The 22,418-nt window shown below is 37.7% G+C and overlaps 1 protein-coding gene across 2 annotated transcripts in view; it reads left to right on the plus strand.

The window, feature by feature from the left end:
• The window catches only part of CARS1 (cysteinyl-tRNA synthetase 1), a 33,212-nt gene extending 12,867 nt beyond the window's left edge, over positions 1 to 20,345 (plus strand). For both annotated transcript variants that reach the window (XM_063398147.1, XM_063398146.1), the window contains 15 exons: positions 267 to 355; positions 959 to 1,080; positions 2,227 to 2,339; positions 2,868 to 2,996; positions 3,198 to 3,327; positions 3,621 to 3,724; positions 4,720 to 4,817; positions 6,275 to 6,464; positions 6,954 to 7,022; positions 10,544 to 10,625; positions 14,454 to 14,534; positions 14,962 to 15,029; positions 16,383 to 16,442; positions 17,653 to 17,736; positions 18,833 to 20,345. In XM_063398147.1, the coding sequence (XP_063254217.1) occupies positions 267 to 355; positions 959 to 1,080; positions 2,227 to 2,339; positions 2,868 to 2,996; positions 3,198 to 3,327; positions 3,621 to 3,724; positions 4,720 to 4,817; positions 6,275 to 6,464; positions 6,954 to 7,022; positions 10,544 to 10,625; positions 14,454 to 14,534; positions 14,962 to 15,029; positions 16,383 to 16,442; positions 17,653 to 17,736; positions 18,833 to 18,967 (1,554 nt within the window). In that variant the 3' untranslated portion in view covers positions 18,968 to 20,345. The remainder of the gene's footprint in view (positions 1 to 266; positions 356 to 958; positions 1,081 to 2,226; positions 2,340 to 2,867; positions 2,997 to 3,197; positions 3,328 to 3,620; positions 3,725 to 4,719; positions 4,818 to 6,274; positions 6,465 to 6,953; positions 7,023 to 10,543; positions 10,626 to 14,453; positions 14,535 to 14,961; positions 15,030 to 16,382; positions 16,443 to 17,652; positions 17,737 to 18,832) is intronic.
• The last annotated feature ends 2,073 nt before the right edge of the window (positions 20,346 to 22,418 follow it).

A 22,418-nucleotide genomic window follows, 5' to 3' on the forward strand; every position in this document is an offset into this window, starting at 1 on the left:
GTGTCACAGGCAGTGGTTCAGGTCAGTGAAGGTTGATTTATTTACCTGCAAATCAGAGGGACATGCTGCCTCTTCTGTCAGAAGAGCTGGCATCCCCTTAAAGACTGAGGAAAAAGGGCCACAGCACATTGCTTCAGAGCAGAAAGCCTGAAATAGGAGTGTTAGATTTTATTACCACTTACTTTTGAGCAAAATTGTAACCAGTATATAACATATATGTTTAGTGCATATTTCCATATATATATAATTCTACTTTTTATCTCTAGGTTTTACCTCCAGATGTTTTAACACGGGTTAGTGAATATGTGCCAGAAATTGTGGATTTTGTGAAGAAGATTGTGGATAATGGTTATGGGTAAGTTTGCTACTGGATGCCACAATGATTGCTTTCAGCATTTAGCTGTGAGCTGTTTTCTCTGTTCTCATCTGCAACAGTCTAGTCTTTGCCAGAAGCAGTTTTTCATCAAATAAAGAAATTTCAGGTTTCTTTGCAAAAGAGCTGGTTTTTTTTCACCTGATGTGTTTCTTATGTTGTACTATAGGGTGAAATCCTTGTTCATTAAAATAAAGTCAAAGTCCCATTCACCTGAACTGTGTTTGATTCCTGGTCTTCATCAAAAATCATCAAAAATCGACATGTGATAGTTAGAAATCAGTTGCAAGTAACATACATTTTAAAAAATGGTAGTTCTTGTGACTGTTTCCTGATACTTCTCAAAAGCTTAGCAACAGCTGCTGTTTTCTTTTCAAATAATTTTGTTACAATTTTCAGTGATTTATCCAAAGTCTTCATATGATAAGGCCTTAAAAGTTAGGCTCACCTAAGTCATATGTACAATACTGAGCAGTACCATAATAAGAGTGGAGTTACTAGAAAACTCAGAACAGTGATTTTGGAGATAAAATTCAGTTAAGTTGTGGTGGGAAGTTAGCTAAATAATGATCTTTAACTTTTCAGGTATGTGTCCAATGGATCTGTATACTTTGATACTATGAAGTTTGATGCCAGTGAAAAACACTCCTATGCCAAGTTGGTGCCTGAAGCTGTAGGTGATCAGAAGGCTCTTCAAGAGGGTGAAGGTAAAGATTTGCTCAAGTTGCTGAAGAAACTGATGCTGTGTTGGTCTCTTCAACTAATTTTACTGACGTTTGGATCTGTCACAGTGAGAGTTTAATGATTTACCTGCTGCACTTCCTTTACCAATTTCTTTGCCAGTCTTTGTAGCTTGAGCCAGTACTTTCCTGAAAGGTTTTATTCATAAAATACCAAGAAATGTTACTAATCCTAGGGTGGTTTGGGGTTGCGTGTTGTTTGTGTTTGGGAGTTGTTTTGGTCAGAATGGTGAATAACTCAGTCATTTGGCCATAGCCCAGTTATTTGCCTGTTCATCTGGCTCAGAGTAGGAGCGAAGACTTGAACCTGGGTCTTTCACATGCTAGACACAAGTTCTCCACATCAGGCTGGGGTTATTTCCTGACAAATATTTGGGTTTCTCTTTCATACTGAGAGCTCTTATTTTAACTTTGTTGTGTTGAACCAAATCCAAATATAGATTTTTTGAACAGAGCTATAGCAAAGGATTAACTTAAAATGCTCAGTAAATGGGACTCATTAGTTATCTGTTCCTAAAGTTGTACAGTTTTAGCAAAAGAAAGTCTATAAAAAGAATGTTTAAAGGTTTTAATATAACACTTATACCAGATGAAATCAGGACACTCGTAGAGCAGTAGGTAACAGAGGAGTAAATGTATCTATTGAACAAATACCAACCATTCTGTGCAGCAGCTGAGATTAGGGGAAGAAATATCTATGGTCACATTGTATATGCAGATCATAATCTAAATTTAGATCCATCTAATTTTGGAAATGAATTGAATCTGCAGTCTTACTTGTCTCTGAGTATGGGGTTTTTTCTTTCTGTATTTCTTTTTTTATAACTGCATTATTGGAGGTGTGCCTGGTAAGAGAATGTAGATGAATCTCATGTCAAAACTTAAAAAGCAGTGCAGCTGATACTTGTCAGATACTTGTCAACCACACATTAACCAAAACCCCAAAGGATTATCAAGGTTAATAATGAGGATTTTTGAGGGTTCAATGGTTTGGGGGTTTGTGTTTTAGGGTTTTTATTTTTTTTTCTAAGATTCTCTATGTGAGATACAGCAAAGCCAAAAATCAGTAATGCTGATGTAAAATACATACATTTACATTTTCTCTTTTGAAAGGTGACCTGAGCATCTCAGCGGATCGCTTAAGTGAGAAGCGGTCTCCAAATGATTTTGCTTTATGGAAGTCCTCCAAGCCGGGAGAGCCCTCATGGGACTCTCCCTGGGGAAAGGTAAGGAAGGACATTATAATCAGGATTTGGATTTGCTTCACTTACTTAAATAGCACAGTTACATACTTTTTTTGCCTCACCTCATCTTAACACTGTATAATACACTGTATAAATTGTGGAGATTATGTATTCAGTCATAAGATTCTGTGGTTAATGTTCATTTAATAATATAGATGTATCAGTCTGTTTGATACATTTTAAGCAGAAGTTTGCATGCAGGCTCAGCATAGCTGTTACTTGTCCTTTGTCCTCTGTTAATTGACAAGCTTTATCTGCAGTAAATTCTGTTTCCTTTTATTTTGCCCTTGTCATCAAAAATATTAATGTAGCTTTTAGAAAAGCAGTAAACAAGATAATCAGAACATTACAGATATATTGCCAAGTTGTATCTTTAAATGCAATGGTTTCCTTTTGTGAAGCTGAGACTGAGAATCTTTTTTTTTCTCTTTGTAACAGCATGAGGGAATGAGACAGAGGCAGGAGAGGAAGAGAGTTTCTAGTAACCAAGTCATGCCTTTGTGTTAACAGGGTCGTCCAGGTTGGCACATTGAATGTTCTGCCATGGGTGGATCCGTCCTAGGAGAGTCCATGGACATTCATGGGGGAGGCTTTGACCTCCGATTTCCTCACCATGACAATGAACTGGCACAGTCTGAGGTGAACACTCTGACCTTTCTGCAGTGATAAAGCAACGTGCTTTGCTTTGGCTGCAACTTACACAGATCCGTGATGCAATTTTTTAAACTTGATGTGTGTTTTGTGTAAATGTGAATTTTGCTTCTGAGGATTTTATTCTCCAGGTTTTCCTACTTCATGATATGTATGTAAACAGCACTGGGTTTTGTTTTTTTCCTGCAGGCATACTTTGAAAATGATCACTGGGTTCGGTATTTTCTGCATACTGGTCACTTAACAATTGCTGGCTGTAAAATGTCCAAATCCTTGAAGAATTTCATTACCATAAAAGATGCACTGAAGAAACACACAGGTAAAAATTATTTTGCAATGGGATTGCCTTTGATGTACTTTTGAGTGGTGACTGTGATCATTTTTTTATTCAGGGTAACTTGTGGTGTCTTTCTTTAACTTAAGAACAGTTTCCTTGTTCTTCTGATCCTTGTTGGTATTTATCAGTGTGGATGATAGTGGTTTTTCTTTTTTGGTAGATATAGTGATGGTAAGAACTTTAAAGGTTATGTTCTTAGCCACTACAATATTAGAGTCCCTGAAAATGTTTTAACTTATAAAATCTTTCCTTGTTTATTTTAAACCTCCTACTAGCACGACAGCTACGGCTGGCTTTCCTCATGCACTCTTGGAAGGATACACTGGATTATTCAAATAATACCATGGAGTCAGCTATTCAGTATGAGAAGTTTATGAATGTAAGTTTTCCATTTCTTCTCCAATCTTTGTGTTGCCATGCATGTTTCAAGGAACAGAACTCCAAGGATATGTAGGCCATGTTCCCAGACTAGGTTTGCTTTTGAGTTCATCAGGTGGGATGGCACAGTGCTTATTTAGCTACCATCAGACTCTCAAGTCCTGTAAATTCCACAGACTGTTACATTTCTCTGCAGCTGGGTGCTCTCTCCAAGTTTTGACATCTCTGAGCAGCTTGGCACTTACACACAAAATGAATTTTTCAGTTGCTTCTAGAACTCAGTCCAACAGACATGCCCTAACTTTTCTACCAGGTCAGACCCTACACAAATGTAGCCAAAGGGGAAGAAGGAATATTATTGCCACCACAAACAATATTTGTCTCCCCACCATAAACATTGAGCCTTTATGCCTTGGAGGTGTGTGAGAGGTTAGGCACAGTTCCTGTCCCTGGTTAGGTTGGAGCCATAATTTAAACTCACATTTTCTGCAAGGACACTGTACAACATTTTGAGGATGTTGCTCTTGATCTCTCCAGCTGAAGCTCTTCTGCTTTTTATGTAAAATGTTTGGTTTGGGCCACAGATTAAAATGACTTTTTGCTGAGCTGGATGCCCATTGATAACAAATCTGTGCTATAAAGCCATTTTATTCTTCAGCTTCCAATGCTAGCAACATACTTTAAAATCTGCCTTAAGAACTGTTGCCTGAACATTTTTAAAAGTTTTTTTTGTGTGAGCATCTTGGTGTTAGATTATTGTAGGGTATCATGTAATAACAGAGCAAGAGAGAAAAATGAATTGCGGTCTAGCTGTGATTGACAGAGTTATGCAAAATGATTTTATTGGGTTTTACTATCTTGAAAGACATCATTAGATCCTGGCTGAAACAGTGTTAAAACCATAAAGTTTAGTAGTCTCATTAATAAATAATGCCCTTTTATAGTAAGCATTATGTGTAATTGAAACTGACTTCTAGCTATATTCTTCTTTTACAGGAATTCTTTTTGAATGTGAAGGATATTCTTCGAGCTCCCGCTGATGTGACAGGCCGGTTCCAGAAATGGGAAAATCAAGAAGCAGAGCTGAACAACAAGTGAGTGGGGCACTCCTACTGCTCTCTGAATTGTGTTGCTTCATGCTTAACTCTTTTTTCCTTACAATATCACTTACAATGTGTATAGTGGTGTTTATGTCTGTAGTGTTCCCACTTAACATCCCAATTCTTCACGAGCAATCATTTTAATCTTGGGATGGCTTTATGCAGTATAGATGGAATTGTTAATTTCCCTTTTGTTTATGTTAAGTACACTGGCATGCCTCATTGCCACGTTTGTTAAGGGAAAACTTTTTTGTTAGCTAGCTGTCATTTTCTTCACTATGTGAAATCTTGTCTTCTCTCTGAGAAGTGCCCAATAATTCACAGTTGCCTACAAATGGAAAAACAATATTTTACATATTTCACAGTATAGTGAGCTATCTGAGACAAAAAGAAGTTAAATGACCTGACTAAAACCACAAAACATCAGAGTGCCAGTGTTTGAAAATGTTGAGACAGTGATATCGATTTTGCAGTCCTTTGACTTTTATAACAAAACTACTATTATTATTTGTAATGCAAACAGCTTCCTAAATTACTTCTGTTTTGTTTGAAATTTAAAATAGAAGCATCTTACATTGCAGTGCTAACATTGTTTCCTAGTTCAGTTCAGTGTTGTGGTTATTAATGTTACTATTGAAGGATTAAGTGTAGATGTTTCTGTGTAGTGATATGCTCTGAAAATTTTATCTTCAACTTGAGGTTGGTGGAGATAAGCCCCTTTTTTAAAAAGGTGGGAGATAATAAGTAATAGAGATGCTAAAAGGAAGAGATAATGAAGTGGGAGGAAAAGAAGATATGTTTCATGGATATTTGCTTTTGTCTCCTTTCTTCTACCATTTCTTTTTTCTTGGAAAAAGTACATTGTTTGAAACCATAAAACCTCTGTGTGATGAAATGGTATTTAATATATTGTATTATTTCTTATACTCACTAACATGTCACTAACATGACAAAGGTTTGCATGAATTTATTCCTTTTATCTACTTGTAATATCTTCATAAAAATTCGCTTTGCATTAAGTTAACTTCCAAATGGTACGCCTTCCTGGAAAGATACTAAACAGAGAACTTGGCTGGTACACAGGGATGGGAGAGCAATACTGTAAAAAAATAAAATGTAAGCCCAAGAAGATACTAAATAAGCAGTTTATACTGCTTAAAAGAACCCCAAACTTGCATGAAAAGGCCAGCTGCTGAAAAATTGTTTGATGTAATTTGTTTGGATAGTTGTTGCCAATTAGATTATCCTGCCTGCCTTTGTCCATAGCAGTGAAACAGCAGCATCATGAAAATGCCTTTTTTCTTGCTCATCTGTTTTTCTTTCAAATCTAAACTATGACCAGCAAAAAGTTATCTTACTTTTAAGTCTCCTTTCTCTTCTAGCAGAGACTCTTCAAAGCCCATTGCAGGGTTTTTGGCATGAGTAGTTAAAAAGAATCTTTTTCCTCTCAGTTTTTACGAGAAGAAAGCAGCAATTCATGAAGCACTGTGTGACAATATTGACACCCGCTCTGTCCTAGAGGAAATGCGCTCTTTAGTCAGCCACAGTAACTCCTATATTGCTACAAAGAAATCTTCCAGGCAGATGCCAAACAGACTTCTTTTAGAAAACATCAGCTCCTATCTCACTCAAATGCTAAAGGTATGTAACAGCAAGGAGTAATGTTGCTATTGCACCGTGCAGTTATAACTTGTATTTTCGAGTATGGAGGGGTCTGTATAGTCTTTGTTTAAATCTCACAGGAAGCTAGAGACCTTCCACACATCCCTCAGCCAGAACAACCCAAAACTGCATCATGTGCTGCAGCAGGAGCGATTTTGAGTTCTCCATGGTACATTATGTTTTCAGCTAATGTTTTGTTGAATAGTGGAGAGCCCCTACTGTGTTCAAGAAAATTAGATAGTAGAAAAAAAGTGAAGTCAGAATGACAAATCTGACAGCTTTAGAGCTAAATCTGAAAGCCAGTGCTTTGTATCATGTAATGGTGTATCAATTACAAATCTGAACATCATCTTGATAGAGTTGTGAATTCTGGTTTAAATAAGAACTGTTCAAAAGCCTAGTATATGTGATTTTGCTTAGTTTTCACATACCTGTGAATTGATGCATACAATCTTTTTCCTTGACCAGATTTTTGGTGCCATAGAAAGTGATGATGCAATTGGTTTTCCTGTTGGAGGGACCAGTCAAAACATAAATGTAAGTGAAGGACAAAATACACTTAACAAAATTACTCTGTATCTTTTGAGAGCTTAGGTTAAAGTGACGACATTACTGATATGTAGCTAATTTGCATTCTTTTTGCTTTTAACTTTTGAATCTGATGTAATTAATTGGCTTAGGAAGCAGGATTTTTGTTTTACAAGAGTTGGGATTTTTATAGGTTTGTTTGATTTAATGACAGACAAATTGTATAGCAACCAGAAAAAGAATTATCTTGTCTTCTGAATGATGAGTCTGTTTCCTAAACCACATGTGAACTACAGGCAGCACATGGTACAATCTGAAGACTCATTACAAGTATTTGTATGCTAAGTAGTTTAAAAAATGTAATTATACTGATTAAACTTCTTTGTGGTAGACCAGAAACCAGCCTGGAGGCAGCTGGAGTTTTATCCACATTTCAATCTCTTCTTCTGATCTCATTTGCAGCCACAGTTTTTATGTGGCTTTCAAAGGCTGTTTTGCTTTAGTCACCCAGCAGTTCTGCTGCGATGCAGAAATGTTCTGGAAATACCTGAGAGATACCTGATGAAAGTGCTGATGGGCTTTGGAATAACTGGAACATTTTCTGGTACAGTCAGGAGAAATAACTCTGTGAAAGCTGTCAACACTTTGTTCATGCCAAAAATCTCTTGTGGACACATCGGTGCTGTTTTTCACGTATTTTTCTGCATTAAAGGTGTTAATGCACCTTTCTGTTCCTCCTTAGAAGGAATAAATGAAGCATTTCTGGTGTAAAAAAAAAAGCTTAACTTTTTATTCATCAATGGAATTAGCAAGCTTGCTTGTGGTCGGAAGAATGGGAATCAACATTCATCTGGTAATTGCCAATGCAAATACTTACATTTATGTGCTGTGGAAATTTCTATTAATGCTATAATAAGGAAGATGTTCAATATTGCCTACAAAGCCCATCAATAGTGCTTTTTTAAATTAAGCTCAGAATTATTTTGAATTTCAGAAAGAAGGGAGCACTTTAACACTTACCTTTTCAAGGTAAATGAAAATTAAATTAGTATTTAACACTTGAGGCAATGTTCCCAATAGATAGGCTTTATGGAAGGATTGATGACAGCTTGAAGCTAAGTCCTTTCACTCCTCTAAAATAACACTGCCAAGGGTAGTAGAGTGAGAAGAATCTTGTGCAGAAAAAAAAATCCTGTGTTAATATATGTTGTTGTCCACAAATTGGATTTGTTACCCATGTGCAAGAAGCCAGTAATTACACCCTCAAGAGCAACACTGATTGTCTCAGAGTTGTGCAAGCCTGGGTACTTGGTGGTATTCCACAAGTCAAGCACACCAGCTATCAAAATTTTATACTATTTAATGCACTTTAGCAAACAAAGCAACTAGTGTTCATTGGCTACAAGTTACATAATTCTCTCAATTTTTATTCTGTCCTCTCTTGTTTAATAATTTTCTTGCTTCCCATGACAATTACTCTGCATGCTCAGTCTTTCTGTTCTTTGGAGTCTGTGGGTTCCTTGGGTTGGTGGTCCCTGTGTTGGTGTTTGAAATGACCTTTTACCCAGTGGAAGCCGATTCAGTACAGCTGCTGAGTTGGCCTTATGAGTTACTTCCCTATCTTGGGAGTTCTGCCAAGTGTCCTTGTGTCCTGTAAATTCTTTGTGGCGTTCTTTGTGTCCACAAGCGCAGTGCATCCCTCTCCCAAGTTTGGTTAGCCTCCTCTAAGGGCTGAGATCACTGTAGCATGTCCAGTCCTAAATATAAACAAGGCAGCTACCAACAAGTAGTTCATTTTTCTAATGCCTGCACGTCACATAGAGCTTGCTTGTTAGCTGCTCTCTGTTTCAGGGATTAAATCTCCCTTCTTGTTGATTAGGCTTGAAAGGATACAAAAATCAAACATTAAAGAACATCCTTTCTGAAGAAAGTTTTACACATTCCACATTTTGTAACACTGTTAGCGCAGTTGTCAGAGGTATCTTGTGTTAACATCTTCTACACTCAAAAGCTTTTGTTTTTATCACCCAGGTCATTGCTGGTATTAAGCATTATAATATAAAAATGCATAATATCACAAATGTTTTGGCTGTTTCATTAAGTATTATACTGTCTTTCAGTCCTCCATGCAAATTATCTTCCTTAGCACAAATTAAAGGAGGTGAACTTCCAGAGTTCAAAAACTTCTCATTCATTACAGAAGGCTGTGGATCAGGCCAGTTGTTTCCTTGTTTAAATTAGAGATGAAGGAACCAATTGAGTCAGTATCTCCCAAAATGGCATAATCCAGTTCACAAGCACTGAAAGAAAAACTACCTTAATTACCATGGGTCAGTAATTTCTTTGAAAAGTGGATATAAGAGATTTGAAGTCAGAAAACCTCAGTTCCATAATATCATTTTCCTAGTGAATTCAGCATTTCTCTCAAGTTAGTTGTTGTGGAAATAAAATGCTTTCCCCATACTACTTTATTTGCATGAAGAGGTATTCCAGTGCAGAGGGGGAGTGGAGATGTGACTTTTACTCCCTTTCCAGACTCTGTTCCTTGGGCCAATCTTGTCAGCACTGGATCTGATTATGAAGCTGATTGCAGTGTTCACATTTATAAAAAGTTTTAACAGAGCTCCGTGGTTCTTTTTGTAGAGGCACTTTTAAAGAACGGCAGACTATCTTATCCCTTAATTGCACAGAAATTTGTCATGGAGATTAAACAGACAGGAAAGACATGGAAATTGTAGAGGAGACAAAAGTTTGCATTTTTTTTTCTCTCCCCCACCCTCCAAAGTAATGAAACTTTTGATTTAGGCTTTCCCCCGAGGGCCTGGCTTTACCTCTTGGGATTCCAGAGAAGTGTTGGCAAACACTGTTCTGTAGTTGTTTTTGTAGCTGTTCATTAACTGCTTCCTGGTGCTATTCACTGCCATTGAGACCAGAGTCACAGGACCTTTTCTCTGAGGTTTTGTGCTTAGCCTTTGTTTACACCTGAAATAATTCAACAGTAATCTTTCCCCACTTTTTATGGGAGAGGGAACTGTTTGAGGAATATAGAGAATTGCACTGTCTATACAATTATGATAAGCAAAAATCTCAGGAGCAGATCTGTGTGCTAATGAAAATTAGTCCTAATATCAGTTTCACATTATTATTATCTGATAAACAGCTGGGCTTAAGACAACACAGTACATGAAGGAGCAAATTCATCTGAGTGCTGTTTTTATCCCTGCACTGCATTATACTTAGCTGGATTGTGGCATAACCCTGTGGAAGTGATGGATCTAACTGAAAAGAGGTGAAAGAGGAATGGGGAGAGGATGAACTTGACAAGCTGATTTTATCCATGCTAAAGGCAAATCGACAGCTAATGCAAATTGTCACCTATCCTTCAACATCAATAGAGCAATGACAATTTTTATTGCTACAGATCTGCCCCGAGGGTCAAGTTTTATCCAACAGCACATAAATATGAAGTGGGTAGGGTCATGTTTTATATGAAATGATGATTAGCTAACTGTGGAATAATGATCCTGCAGATGGAATCTACAGTGATGCCATACCTCCAAGTTCTTTCTGAGTTCAGAGAAGGAGTTCGACAAATCGCCAGAGAGAAGAAAGGTAAGAGTTCCTTTTTCCTGTACTGTTGCACATGAGACTTGGAGCTCATGGAACTAAACTGGGGTCTCCCAGGATGTGAGGTGTGGGTGTGAGGCAGCTGATAGTCTCTCCTTGCTAAGAAAATAAAAGTAAGGCATCTTTAAATCAGAGCTGCTTTGAATTTTTGCATCTCTGCTGCCTGTCTCTTTAACTTGGGAATCTTTTTAGTCTGCTGAACTAATTTTCATTTCCTAAAGAATCTAAAAGTTCTGGAATGATGAGGTGTAGCTGCTGTTTTTCTAGGTTAGGATGCTCCATGCTGTCTAGCTATGAAAGTACCCATGATCTCTTCCCCAGGGTGCTTGCATTTTCTTAAAAGTGTAGGTTGCTACACAGTAATAGTGTCTGCATTTAAATAGCCTGAGATGTTCACTACTATTTGTTAGCATAATTGGAATTGTAGCTCCCCTGATGGTAATTGAGTGCTCTCTTTGGAGAATTCACCTGGGAGTTTGCTAGAAGTTTCAGGTGCCTTTTTTAATATCTCTGAAAAGCTTTGATCATGTTGTGTGTGTTGGCAGCAGAACTATAGGGTCTTAAAAGGTTGTTCCATTAGGCTTTCTTTGATTTTACTGATATTTCCTAATGGAGGAGCTCTTACTATTTTCTCCTGTTCCCTGCGGAATTTTGCATGTCTTCAACATGTATTTGGTTCTTATTTTCTTAAAACTTTGACACTGGGATTTGTACTTGAAGGCAAAACAGGGCATTTTTTATACATAAAATATACAAGTAACCCATATATTACACAGAAACATAAAATTACTCGAGTGTCTGGTCACCTATTCAGCTGGAAAAGACTCTGGACTCTCTTCCCACTACTGTTTGGAGTCCTTCTAAAGCTGATAAATTTCCTTTAAAAGCACAGAACTGTATTTGCTAATGTGACTGCTCTGGTATTATTGTCAAACTCTTATAGGCCTAATTGATGCTGAGAAACAGGCTTAGTAGTAAGTTCCAATAGTAAATATTTTCTGTAACTTGAATTAATTCAAGAGGTTTGTGTGTATATCCTCAGCCAAAAATGTGAGCTTTAGTCTTTTGGTATTTAACATACTTTTTTATATGAAGCTTTTTTTTTCCCTTGCTTTATGATGGTTGAGCTAAACTGATCATTGCTTTTCGCAGTGGTGAGGTTTAAATATCACAGGGCTTCTTGTAGATCATTTTTAGAACACACTTGGCTCTAGCCTGCGTCCTGGCACTTTGGTATCCTGCTTGGAAGGCAGTGATTTTTTCCCTAAAATACACTGGACAGTGAGAATCAAACTGGATCTAGTTGCTGCTTGGTTGGGGTATGGAGCACTCTGCACTTTGACCAGGGAAGCACCTTTCTTTTAAACTGTTTGATACATGGAAGCTGAGTGGTGGTTGGCAGGACCTGCACTGACACACTACTGATTTCTTTCTCTTTACCCATTAAATTCTTGCTTGCAGGGAGTGTTAAATTACTGTAAAAGTTGTTCTGATTAGTGGCGGGGGATATTGCCTCTGCATGACTGTAGGCAAAGGGAATTTCCCCATCATAGCCTGTTGCTGGCAGAGTTGTTTTAAATATTATTTTAAACAATCTGTATTGCTTTAAGTAGTATCAGATGTTAAATTAAAAGCATGCAGCTCTGTAAAACTTGCAGAGTATTACAAATAGCTCCATCCATACACATACACTTTGAAAATGTATCTACAAAACATTCCATAGAATAGCCATTTTTAAAGCTATGGTTTTAGCAATAATCAAAATATATACTCTGCAAAAATGTTACCATCATCCAGAACGGGCAGCATTCAAATGCAGACTCAATAATTCTCACAGTGCCCTCTGCACCTTCTGCCCTCTTGCAAATGTGTCATGAGTTGACCAGAACTGGGACAAACTCTCACTGTAGCATTGCCTACTCTTGTCTTTTGCTGCCAGTCTTTACATCCAGCATTCTCCAGAAGCTTTTCAAACTCTTTTTCCTTTCCATCATAGCATTCCAATTCACAACATCTCAACATCTTGTTTCACATCTGATAGTCTTTGGCTTGAAATTCACAGAAGAAGTGAAGAGGCCTGGGAGACAGTCACAGGCCCAGGGAGTGTCTGTCCCCTGGGGTGTTCATGGACACTGGTGACAGGTTGGTTTCCTGGTCACTGCCCTCAGTGAGAGCCTTCTTATGTCCTGAGGCAGCCCATAAACAACCCCCTACCCAATCCTAAACATATTTGCTCTGGAGGTGCCACATGCAAAGAACAGGCACATTTCAGCCTTAAGAAGCGTGGTGCTGCCTCCTCTGGATGACAGGATTGACCAGAGGATGTGTCCTCTCATAAATAATATGCTTCATTATACATTTCTCCTTGATGGATTTCTTCTTCTTCAGCTTTCAATTACTCATGATTTTAGATAAGTAAACATCTGTAACTGCTCAGATGCTCTTTTGGTGAATAAACAGTAGGTGTTTCTGATACAGTCTTGATATGATATGTGTAATTCCTTTGCCTAGGTTAGAGCCAACACCTTTTAGTGTCAACAGCCGGTGAGGTAATCTTATCTCTGGTTTATCTTAATGGCAGATTTACAGTTGCATCAAACACGGCTGTGGTTCACTGTGTGTAACTGCTCTGGATCAGGAGAAACAATGGCTTCATTTACAGCAGACAAAAGAGGTTCTGTACACTGCAGTGGTTTCCTGTGCAAAGAGAGAGCCACAGAACACGGCCATGCACTGAAACAGGGTGTTCCTTTTTATGGTTTTAGGAGAGTCAGTGCTGTTTGCTTGCAGCTCTCTGAGAACTGTGGAGGAGATGAAGGCTCAGGGAGGCATCTACCAGAATGTGCAGTGTTTAGGAGACTGCCTGGATGGAAGCTTCCACTGCCTGAAAAAATAACTTTGAGACCCTGAGTACTTCTTAGGTTTAAGCGGCTAAGAACTGCTGAAAGGGAGAACGCTTGTTACACTTGCTAAGTGTTCCTCCCAAATACCAGACTGCCTATAAAAAATGCCACTGAATTCACAAGAGCAACATTCTGGGTCTCTCTGATGCATTTAGTCCTTCTTAACTGTTCCGCTGCTTCTCAACTGATACAATTTCTCATCCAAAAAATTATCTTGTAAGAAGATTTGTTTTCCCCTTAAGAGCTGATAGTATATATTTCAGCTAAATCTTAAGTTATTAATTATTTGCTGTCATCAAAGACTCTTTAAGTTTGCAAGGGAAAAAAAAGATTAGCCATGATGTCCTGATCACCATGCAGAAAGCCAAACCAAAATTCTCTGTTCTGCTGCAACTAGATTGCTTAAAATAAAGAGGATGTTGGGATTACAGTGCCTCTGACAAATGTATGTGTAGTTATCAAATCAACAAAATTATAGTCCTTCAAAGGGCACTGTTAGATTTAGCACAGGATAGGTTAATTTGTAATTTTTCTAAAATTAGGTTCTTAACCTTTCTTATTGCACATCCTACAGCAACCATTAGGATCTTCCTGAGTCATATACCCTTCCACCATACCCTGGCAGAATTGTTGCATCATTTCTGAATGGCTTGGATTTTCTTTCTGTTCCCCTTCAGGAACAGTGAGGGTATCTTGGAAGAAACTTTTGATTTTCAATTCCTTGCAAAGAAACATGCTGCTTCTCAGTGTGGCTGAAATAAGGCAGGACTTACTTATCACTTTAAAAGACCTTTATCTCTCTGTGTGAAAGAGGGCAATGTCTTAATTGCACTTAAGTAACTATGTAGCTGGATAAAAATACACTTCGGCCAGATTTTACTTCACTAAAAGTATTTTTCATGCTGTGTAGTGACTGAAGTGCTGCAGTTGAGTGATGCTCTTCGGGATGACATCCTGCCTGAACTTGGAGTTCGATTTGAAGATCATGAAGGTACGCAGTTATCTCTTAAAACTTTGTAGGAGCTGTTTTTATAATCCTGCTGTTTTCCTAAGAAGAACCCATTTGTAATAATTCAGTGAACTCAAGTATTGCAGAGCTGTAGCATATCATGTGTGCACCATATATATATTTCATATGTCCTATATATAACGGCACATAATATGGATAATATATAATGGTGTGTATATGTGTATGAATATATATTACAGAACTCTATATTGGAATACATGTACAGAATAAAAAACGGACATTGCAATATTTTTCACCTTTTTGTATAGCACCTAATTTTGTAGTCACTTTTGAGTAGCCACTGAGTTGTATTTGCATTCAGCATACAAAAAGAAAACAATTATCACAGGGTGAATACATTTATCTTCAACTAATCAAGAAACTAATCCATCTCTTTTTGCTTCTTTAGGACTTCCAACTGTGGTTAAATTAGTGGATAAGGATACATTATTGAAAGAAAGAGAAGAAAAGAAAAAGGTAATTTTTTTAATGCGTCCTATATTTTTAAAATTTAAATTAATGTGTAAGCTATGGATATTTTTACATTTCTTTGATAGTTCATAAGAAAAATCAAAGCAGACTTGCAACAAGGAAGGTGACCTAAGATAATTGATACAAAAATTAAAGTGTGTTGGGAAAAAAGAATTTTTCGAAATAGCTTCTTGAAAACTTTGTATGGGACCTAGTGAATACCTGTAAGATTTTTTATTTATTGGCTTTTTAAGATTATCATATAACTAAGGGATGTTCAGTATTGCATGCCATCTGTCTTATCTCTTGGGAAGAACAATTCCAGTGAGAAGCTAATTCAGACTTCTTTTGTTTGTACAAATGAAGTCAACATTTTCCATAGAACTAGTCTGTATTCATCTCATATGTGAGGAAAAAATGTACTGGCTAAATCTTAATTAATATAACATGGATTAGTGAGATATTCAGGATGTGGGGGCAAGAATCCATGTTACTCTATAAAGCTTGTGAATTCAAACTCACATGCACAAGGTCAGTACAGAAGCTCTGCTTTTGGCACTTCCTAACATTAGTATTTGCCTTTGTAATATTTAAAAGTAACACTTCATATGTCTGTCTTCAGTTTTACCAAATAATAAAATTCTATCACAACTAAAAATATTTGGAAGACTTTCCAACATTTCTCCTTCCATGGTGATGTTTTTTAGAAAAGGGAGAAGTAAAAAGCCATTTTAGTCAATTGCAGGTGCTTTCATCAGAGTGACATTTGAAGGCAGTTTTTTTATAGCTGCTGGGTAGGACCTGCAGCCAGAGTCCCTTTTCCCTGGAAACAGCATTATGTTCAGTACTGGCAGAGCCCTTGGAGAACTGACAGGTCTCTCCCGGGCAAGTGCAAGATGGGATTTTTAGCAAGTTGGCTAAATTTGGATAGTTGTTTCCCTAGGAACATCAAGTGATACAACTGCTGCTTGAGGGACTGTGATTTCTTCACAGTTTGAGGCAAGAGCTTAAAATATCATTGAAATATAGTCTTTTAAAAAAAGTCATTTGCAAAACATTTTCCCCCTTAAAATGATAAGACAATTTCTTCTAGGTATTCTTTTAAAGGTATCCTCTTTGCATGCAAAATGCGTTCTGAACAGTTAAAACTGGCTTAACTGTGAATAAAAGCAAATGAAATCAAAGTCATACAGTAGGAAGTAGCAGACAATCCTAATTATAAGGCATGGTGGGTTTGCTGCAGGTCATGCTGCCAGTTCTGTCTGTAATTAGATATCCAGGGGAGCTGGCTCAGGTTTGTAGAAAACAACCAAATGAAATAGTGCATTACCTTTCACTCACTAACACTGCCTCTCACAGATAGAAGAAGAGAAAAAAAGGAAGAAAGAAGAAGCTGCCAGGAAAAAACAACAGCAGGAAGTAAGTAACTTCATTTTGAAGGAAAGTGTAGGTGGCAGAAGTCACGTGCAGGAAAGAATATTAGAACACAGGCTCTCTGCCCAGCCTTAACCAGGTCTCCATTTCTTTTTTTGTGTACAGTTTCCTGCTCAGAATGGCTTTGGCTTGCTGTTCAGGACTTTCAATTCTTACCATTTTTGAAAACACAACTAAAGCCTGCAAAAACTTATTACAAAAGAACCTGTAGCACCTAATTTCAGTCCATGAACAGCATTACTTCCTTAATTGGCAAAGTAGTATCTTACATGCTTGTTACTGTTAGAGAAGATTTTGCTTGTGTCGTTTATTATTTCATTCCCTTTCTAATATCATAGGTATATGTGAAAGGCTTTCCTTTTTATCCTTTTTTTCCCCTTTTTCTCTGTAAGAAATCTCCTGTTCCTTATGATTGAGCAGGGAAATGTTCTGTCTCTCTCTGATGGGAATTCAGATAGCTCAAGGGTTGTGGGCTTTGGATACAGAGGGGGTGAACTCAAAAGAGAAAATATTGTTTGCCATGCTGATGGCTTTAACAGTACAGGAAATACATTCCTGTGTTAAAAGAGGAAGAAAACTTTTAGAGAGCACCACATACAGAGGTAAACAAGACAAAACAGCATTTATCATCCACAAATTCCAAGTACCTTTTTTCATTTTTTCAAAAAGGTGATTCCTTTGCATTGGGCAAAAATCACATGGAAAAGATTCTGAGATGTGCTTGTTTACAGATAAGGGAGAGTTCAGTTTGTTTTCAGTGAAATTACTGTATCTGATTTTTCTGTTACATAGAAACCTTTGCTTGCCAGTAGGAAACTTGATAGAGGTGGTTCCCTTTGGAGCGAGTCAATTGCTCAATATTCTTTATGATAGCAGCTATTCACTTTGTGTTGGCTAAAGACTGAAGTTAGCAAGAATTAGATGTTTTTTTTGGAGTATATAAGCAAATTCTTTTCAGTTTCTGCAATGCATCTGTTTTATAAAGTGGTTCTCTACAGGTTTAAAATAGTTTTTCCCCCAGACAAGCACAGCTAAGACCTGTTGAGTTGTTCCTCACTCCAAGTTTCTTTTCAGATAATAAAAAATTATGAATTTAATGCTCCTTGATTTTGAAATTATAGTCTACTTTTCCTTTTGCATATGTGACAGGTTGCCCGTAATTAACTGTGATGTTAATGCATGTTTTATATTACAGGCAGCAAAACTGGAAAAAATGAAGATTCCACCACATGAAATGTTTAAATTGGAACTTGACAAATATTCAATGTTTGATGAAAATGTAAGAGACTTTTCTTCACATAGGGTGTGGTTTTCCTTCCCCAGTTGTACATACTTATTTGTATATGTTTATAGCAATCTTGTTCCAAACCTCCAGGGCAGTGCTATTAATGTAACAAGGGGAGGGAAGGAGAGAAAGAAAAGGTGATATATGAATTTTATTGTGTACTGGGAAGTGAGGTCTCTGTTATCCATCATTTCAAGGGTATTTTCCTTCTATGTTCCTTTGTACATTCATTGTACATTTCCTTTGGCTCCTGTTTTGCAAAGCAGAATATATATTGTGGGTAGGAATGTGTATGATGTTCATTCACAGATTTATTACTGTGGTGCAAGGCAGGGTATTCATTTGCAAGTGCAAACTCCCCAGCTCTGCCAGAACTGACATTTTTTTGAGAGATCCTGTGTTTCCTGTTCCTTTCTGCCCACTGTTTTGCTCTCTCCTTGCAAAGGCTCTCTGAAGGGGCTGTATACATAACTTTGCTCTTGATTGCTCCCCTTGGGGATAAAAAGGTTACTTGGAAAACATAAAGCACTGTTTCTTCACTTCTAGTTGATCTGGGTCATTGATTCTGCTTCTGCCTCTCCCCTTCACCTACACAAATTCAAGCCCTGGGGACAGGTCAGAATGGAGAGGATAAATACTGGACAGTACCCCTGGAAGCCAAGGAGAATGTCCATAAAAATGCTGATGATACTTTCTCCATCAAGAGTATAGATCTCTTACTGCTTTTGCTTTAAGCTTTGAATTCAATCTGCTAGTATGATTAAAAGATTATTTTAACCATCTGTTCAGGAATTAGTCATTATTCTCTTAACTAAAACCATCTAGAAGTTAGTGGTCTAAGCTTCCCTTATGTGGTTCAGGACAGAATATAAATACACGCTTGTGCCTCTTGTTTAGCTAGGAATGGAACATTCAGAAATAGTCAAAGTTAGCTGTCAAACTTCTAGGTGACTAAAATTAGCCTAGATACACTCCTTCCTGACAGCCTGTCATTATGACATTATCTCCCTCTCTTATTAAAACATGATTCCTTAAAGAACAAAAGCAGTCCAAGAATTTATCTTAAATACTTTTTTTATCTATATTTCAGGGATTTCCCACCCATGATACAGAAGGCAAAGAACTTAGCAAAGGACAGATTAAGAAGCTAAAGAAACTTTATGAAACCCAAGAAAAGCTACACAAGGAGTACCTACAAATGGTTCAGAATGGAAGTGCAAATTGAAAACAACAGGACTTTTTGTTTAGGAGGCGAGTGCTGGGTTCCCATTGAAGAAGTGAGCATATACTGATGCTCAAATTTCTGTTTACACTTTCTATTATGTGCAAAGTAAAATTCCTGTTTACGTGGGTTAATAATGTCATCTGGAAATGTAATAAAAATCTGTCATTAAAAAAGCACCAACCTGTAAGAAGTTTCTTCTCAATGGTAGCAACAGCGGTTGCCAGTTCTGTTTGTGGAGGTGCTGCTCAGCCAGCAAATCCACATAAGGATTCTTGTTCATTCTTGTCCAGGCTTTGGTTAATTTGTCCTGCATACTGATCTCTATCTAAGGCCCAATGTTACAGTCAGAAAAATTTATTGCTAAATGGGAGCTGAGTAATTTGCCCCACAGTAAGAACAGTATTTTCCAGATGACTTTAGTATCTTTACATAAGCAGGAAAAGTGGGTAGTTCCACTATGATACTTATTCTAGCTGCTGTTATTAAAAACTCTCATAAGTATACCCAGAACACTTTGCATAGTAGAAGTTAACAGTCCCTTTGTTGAAAAAGGGAACAGATCCTCCTCAGCCTGCAGTTGCAGTCAAGTGGGTAAGTACAAGGCAAATGCACCTGCATTGAGCAGACAGCTGGGAAAGACATGAAGGGCTGATGGCAGAGGTGGTGTGCATTTCTTGGAGCTATCCCTTCAAGGAAACAGGAGCCCTGCCAAAGTACCTGATTACCCAAAGTACTCGGTACCTGATCACCAGTTCAGAGCCATGGGGAATTAACAAGGGGGTTTCCTACTGATACACGGTTTGTGGATTGCTTTGGGAATACAGCCAGACATTGCCCTGTATTCAAGACTGATGTTTTTAACATGAGGATTTAACCCTGAGATAAAAACCTTTCTGATGTCATATGGTCACATTGTATCTGCAGGGAGAGTTCTTTGCTGCCTAACAATGCTTTTCACTGGCAGAAGCTACTAAATGAACTAAAGTTCACGAAATCCTAAAAAATCTCTCACCTACTTGGCAGCTGCACAGAACAGCCAAGTGTCTGATTTGAAGAACTATATTCATTCAGTGTTCTCAAGGTGACTTGCAGAAACTCATGCGGGGACACTTTTGTTTTCTCAGCTCTTAGGTTCATCCTACAATCTGAGGCTATGTTGCTTTCCTTAATTAAGAGCTAAAACATCTTTGGTTTTCCTTGATATTTTTATATTTATATTCCTCCTTCTGAAGAATGAACACATTATTTGGAGCAAGAGAAAGGTCTAGTGGGGTTTTTTACTAATTTGTCTGTATTTGCCTTTGAAAACATACATAAATGTTAAGGTCAGTAAAGCAGATGCATCCTGTGTACAGAAAATAAAATCTCTTGTGAATTACTTGTATGTGATTGTATGTGACTTGTGTATATGAACTTTGTGTAGTGGGGAAAATATTGAGCTTATCTTTGTTCCACAACCCTCTTTTTGAAATGTGGTTTACAGAACTTTTCCTTTAGCTTGCTATTACTAATCTAATTAATTTTGCATTCAATATTTGATTATTCTGGTAATTTCTAATCAATTTTATAGAGGCATGTTTAAACTGCACAATGATACTTAAAGCAGCCAACCATGGCCATCAAGGAAACTTCTCCATCCTTTGGATGGGAAGAGAAAAGGTTCAATTACATTTTTTGCAGCATTTTAGATCTTAACTTCCTTTGGCATTATCAGCTCATCATTTACTTCCCAGCATGATCCCTGAAGATGCATATGCACTCAGGATGTCTTTGAAAGGACGGGACATGTCTATGCTGCTTCTGAAGTTGCAACTTAATGTCAAATAGTGCCAGGAATTTGGGTACAGAAATTGTATTTGGTGATCTGAGTTAGCACTTACCTAAAGCGAGTTAGTATTTAACTGTGCAGAAAATGCTGTTGATCCATGGCTGTCCTGGACTGTAGTTTATGACATCTACATGATGAAATCCTGGCTTTTGTCTCCCCACATTTTGTTTTTCCTCTTCCTGCTGTGTTTTTAGTAGAACCTAATCCAATTCCAATACTTACCTACTATATCAATGTAAAAGAACGGGGTTTTTTTAATGCCCCTTTTCCTTCCTAAATGGTTTCTTTTGTTTCTGGGACAACTCTCCTTGCATCTCCTTGCAATCTTGGGAGCATTTCAGACTCACATTTTCCAGATTGTTTTCTGGTCTTTCTGTATGCTTCCCACATGCACACACTGCTTCCTCCCTCCCTCAGTGTGATTTTTTAAAATTCAGTATGCGTAAAATCCTGGGGAAGGAAAACTTGGTAGCAAACAAAGGATGCTGCAGCCAGTCTTGGATGCACACTGCTTGAGATGATTTTTTCAGTGTGGGCGTGCCAGTTGATCTGTGGGATTACTGAATTGCACAGACAATACCTATTCCCTGGCAATCCCTCAAGGTGGCACTTCAGTGAATTCCACTGCACTTTGTGAGACAGACCTGGCAAGCAGGAGAAGGGAAAGCAACAGCAATGGTCTGCAGTGTCTTAGTCATCTGTCTCAGCCAGAAAAAGAGAGAGGACAGACTACACAGTATTTTAAATTTTTGGTTGTGGTTTGTTTTTTTTTTTTCTGGTGAGGTTTTTTTAAGGTCATGTATGCATACACACTCTCAGGGAAGCCAGTCTGAAATATGATTCTCTAACCATTATGAAAATTATGAAAATCCTCATAGCAAAATCCTAGAATTTTAAAATATTTTAATTTTCTGGAACAGAGAGATCATCTTGCTCATACAACATGGAGCTTTTAATTTCCCACCTATGAAAGAATTTATTCAGAGATGGCAAGGGAAGATAAAAGAGTGGTGTTTCTGTATTTAATTGCACCCCTGGCTGAAGGCCAAACTTGGCAGCAGCACATTTTGTCTCTTGCTCAGAGTGTGCCTTTCAGCCTTTCTGATGTGAATATTCCCATTAACGTCAAATGTGAATACTGCCCCACTCAAGAGAACAAATTCCTCCCATCACTCAGTTTGCTTAGATTCTGGTAGAAAAATCTGTAAATTGTTCAGTGTAAACTTGATGCAAACAATCCTTTCAAAGACTTCCAACTGATGAGCTCTGATTACATTTAGGATACTCTCTTTGACCTGTTTATCCTAACATTTTTATTTGCTGTCTCCTGTTGCACAAAGGCACTGGTACATTTTAAGTGTGCAAATAAGCAATTTGCTGCCAGGTACAGTGCATAGCTTAAAATGCAGAGAAAGAATTGAAGGTAAGTTTAAGCATTCTCAGCTGGTGGTAGTTGTTGGACCAACTTTAGCTGCCTCTTTAATTACACAGCTTCTACCACACAAATATGAGGAGGAATTTTACTGCACTCTGTGATTTCACAAGGCAATTTCTATATGTACCTCACGCATAGTACTTAACATGCCTTGAGACAGAACAGATTAATCAAGAAGCACATCAGCT

Source organism: Prinia subflava, chromosome 5 (assembly GCF_021018805.1).
Source record: "Prinia subflava isolate CZ2003 ecotype Zambia chromosome 5, Cam_Psub_1.2, whole genome shotgun sequence".
NCBI lineage: Eukaryota > Metazoa > Chordata > Aves > Passeriformes > Cisticolidae > Prinia > Prinia subflava.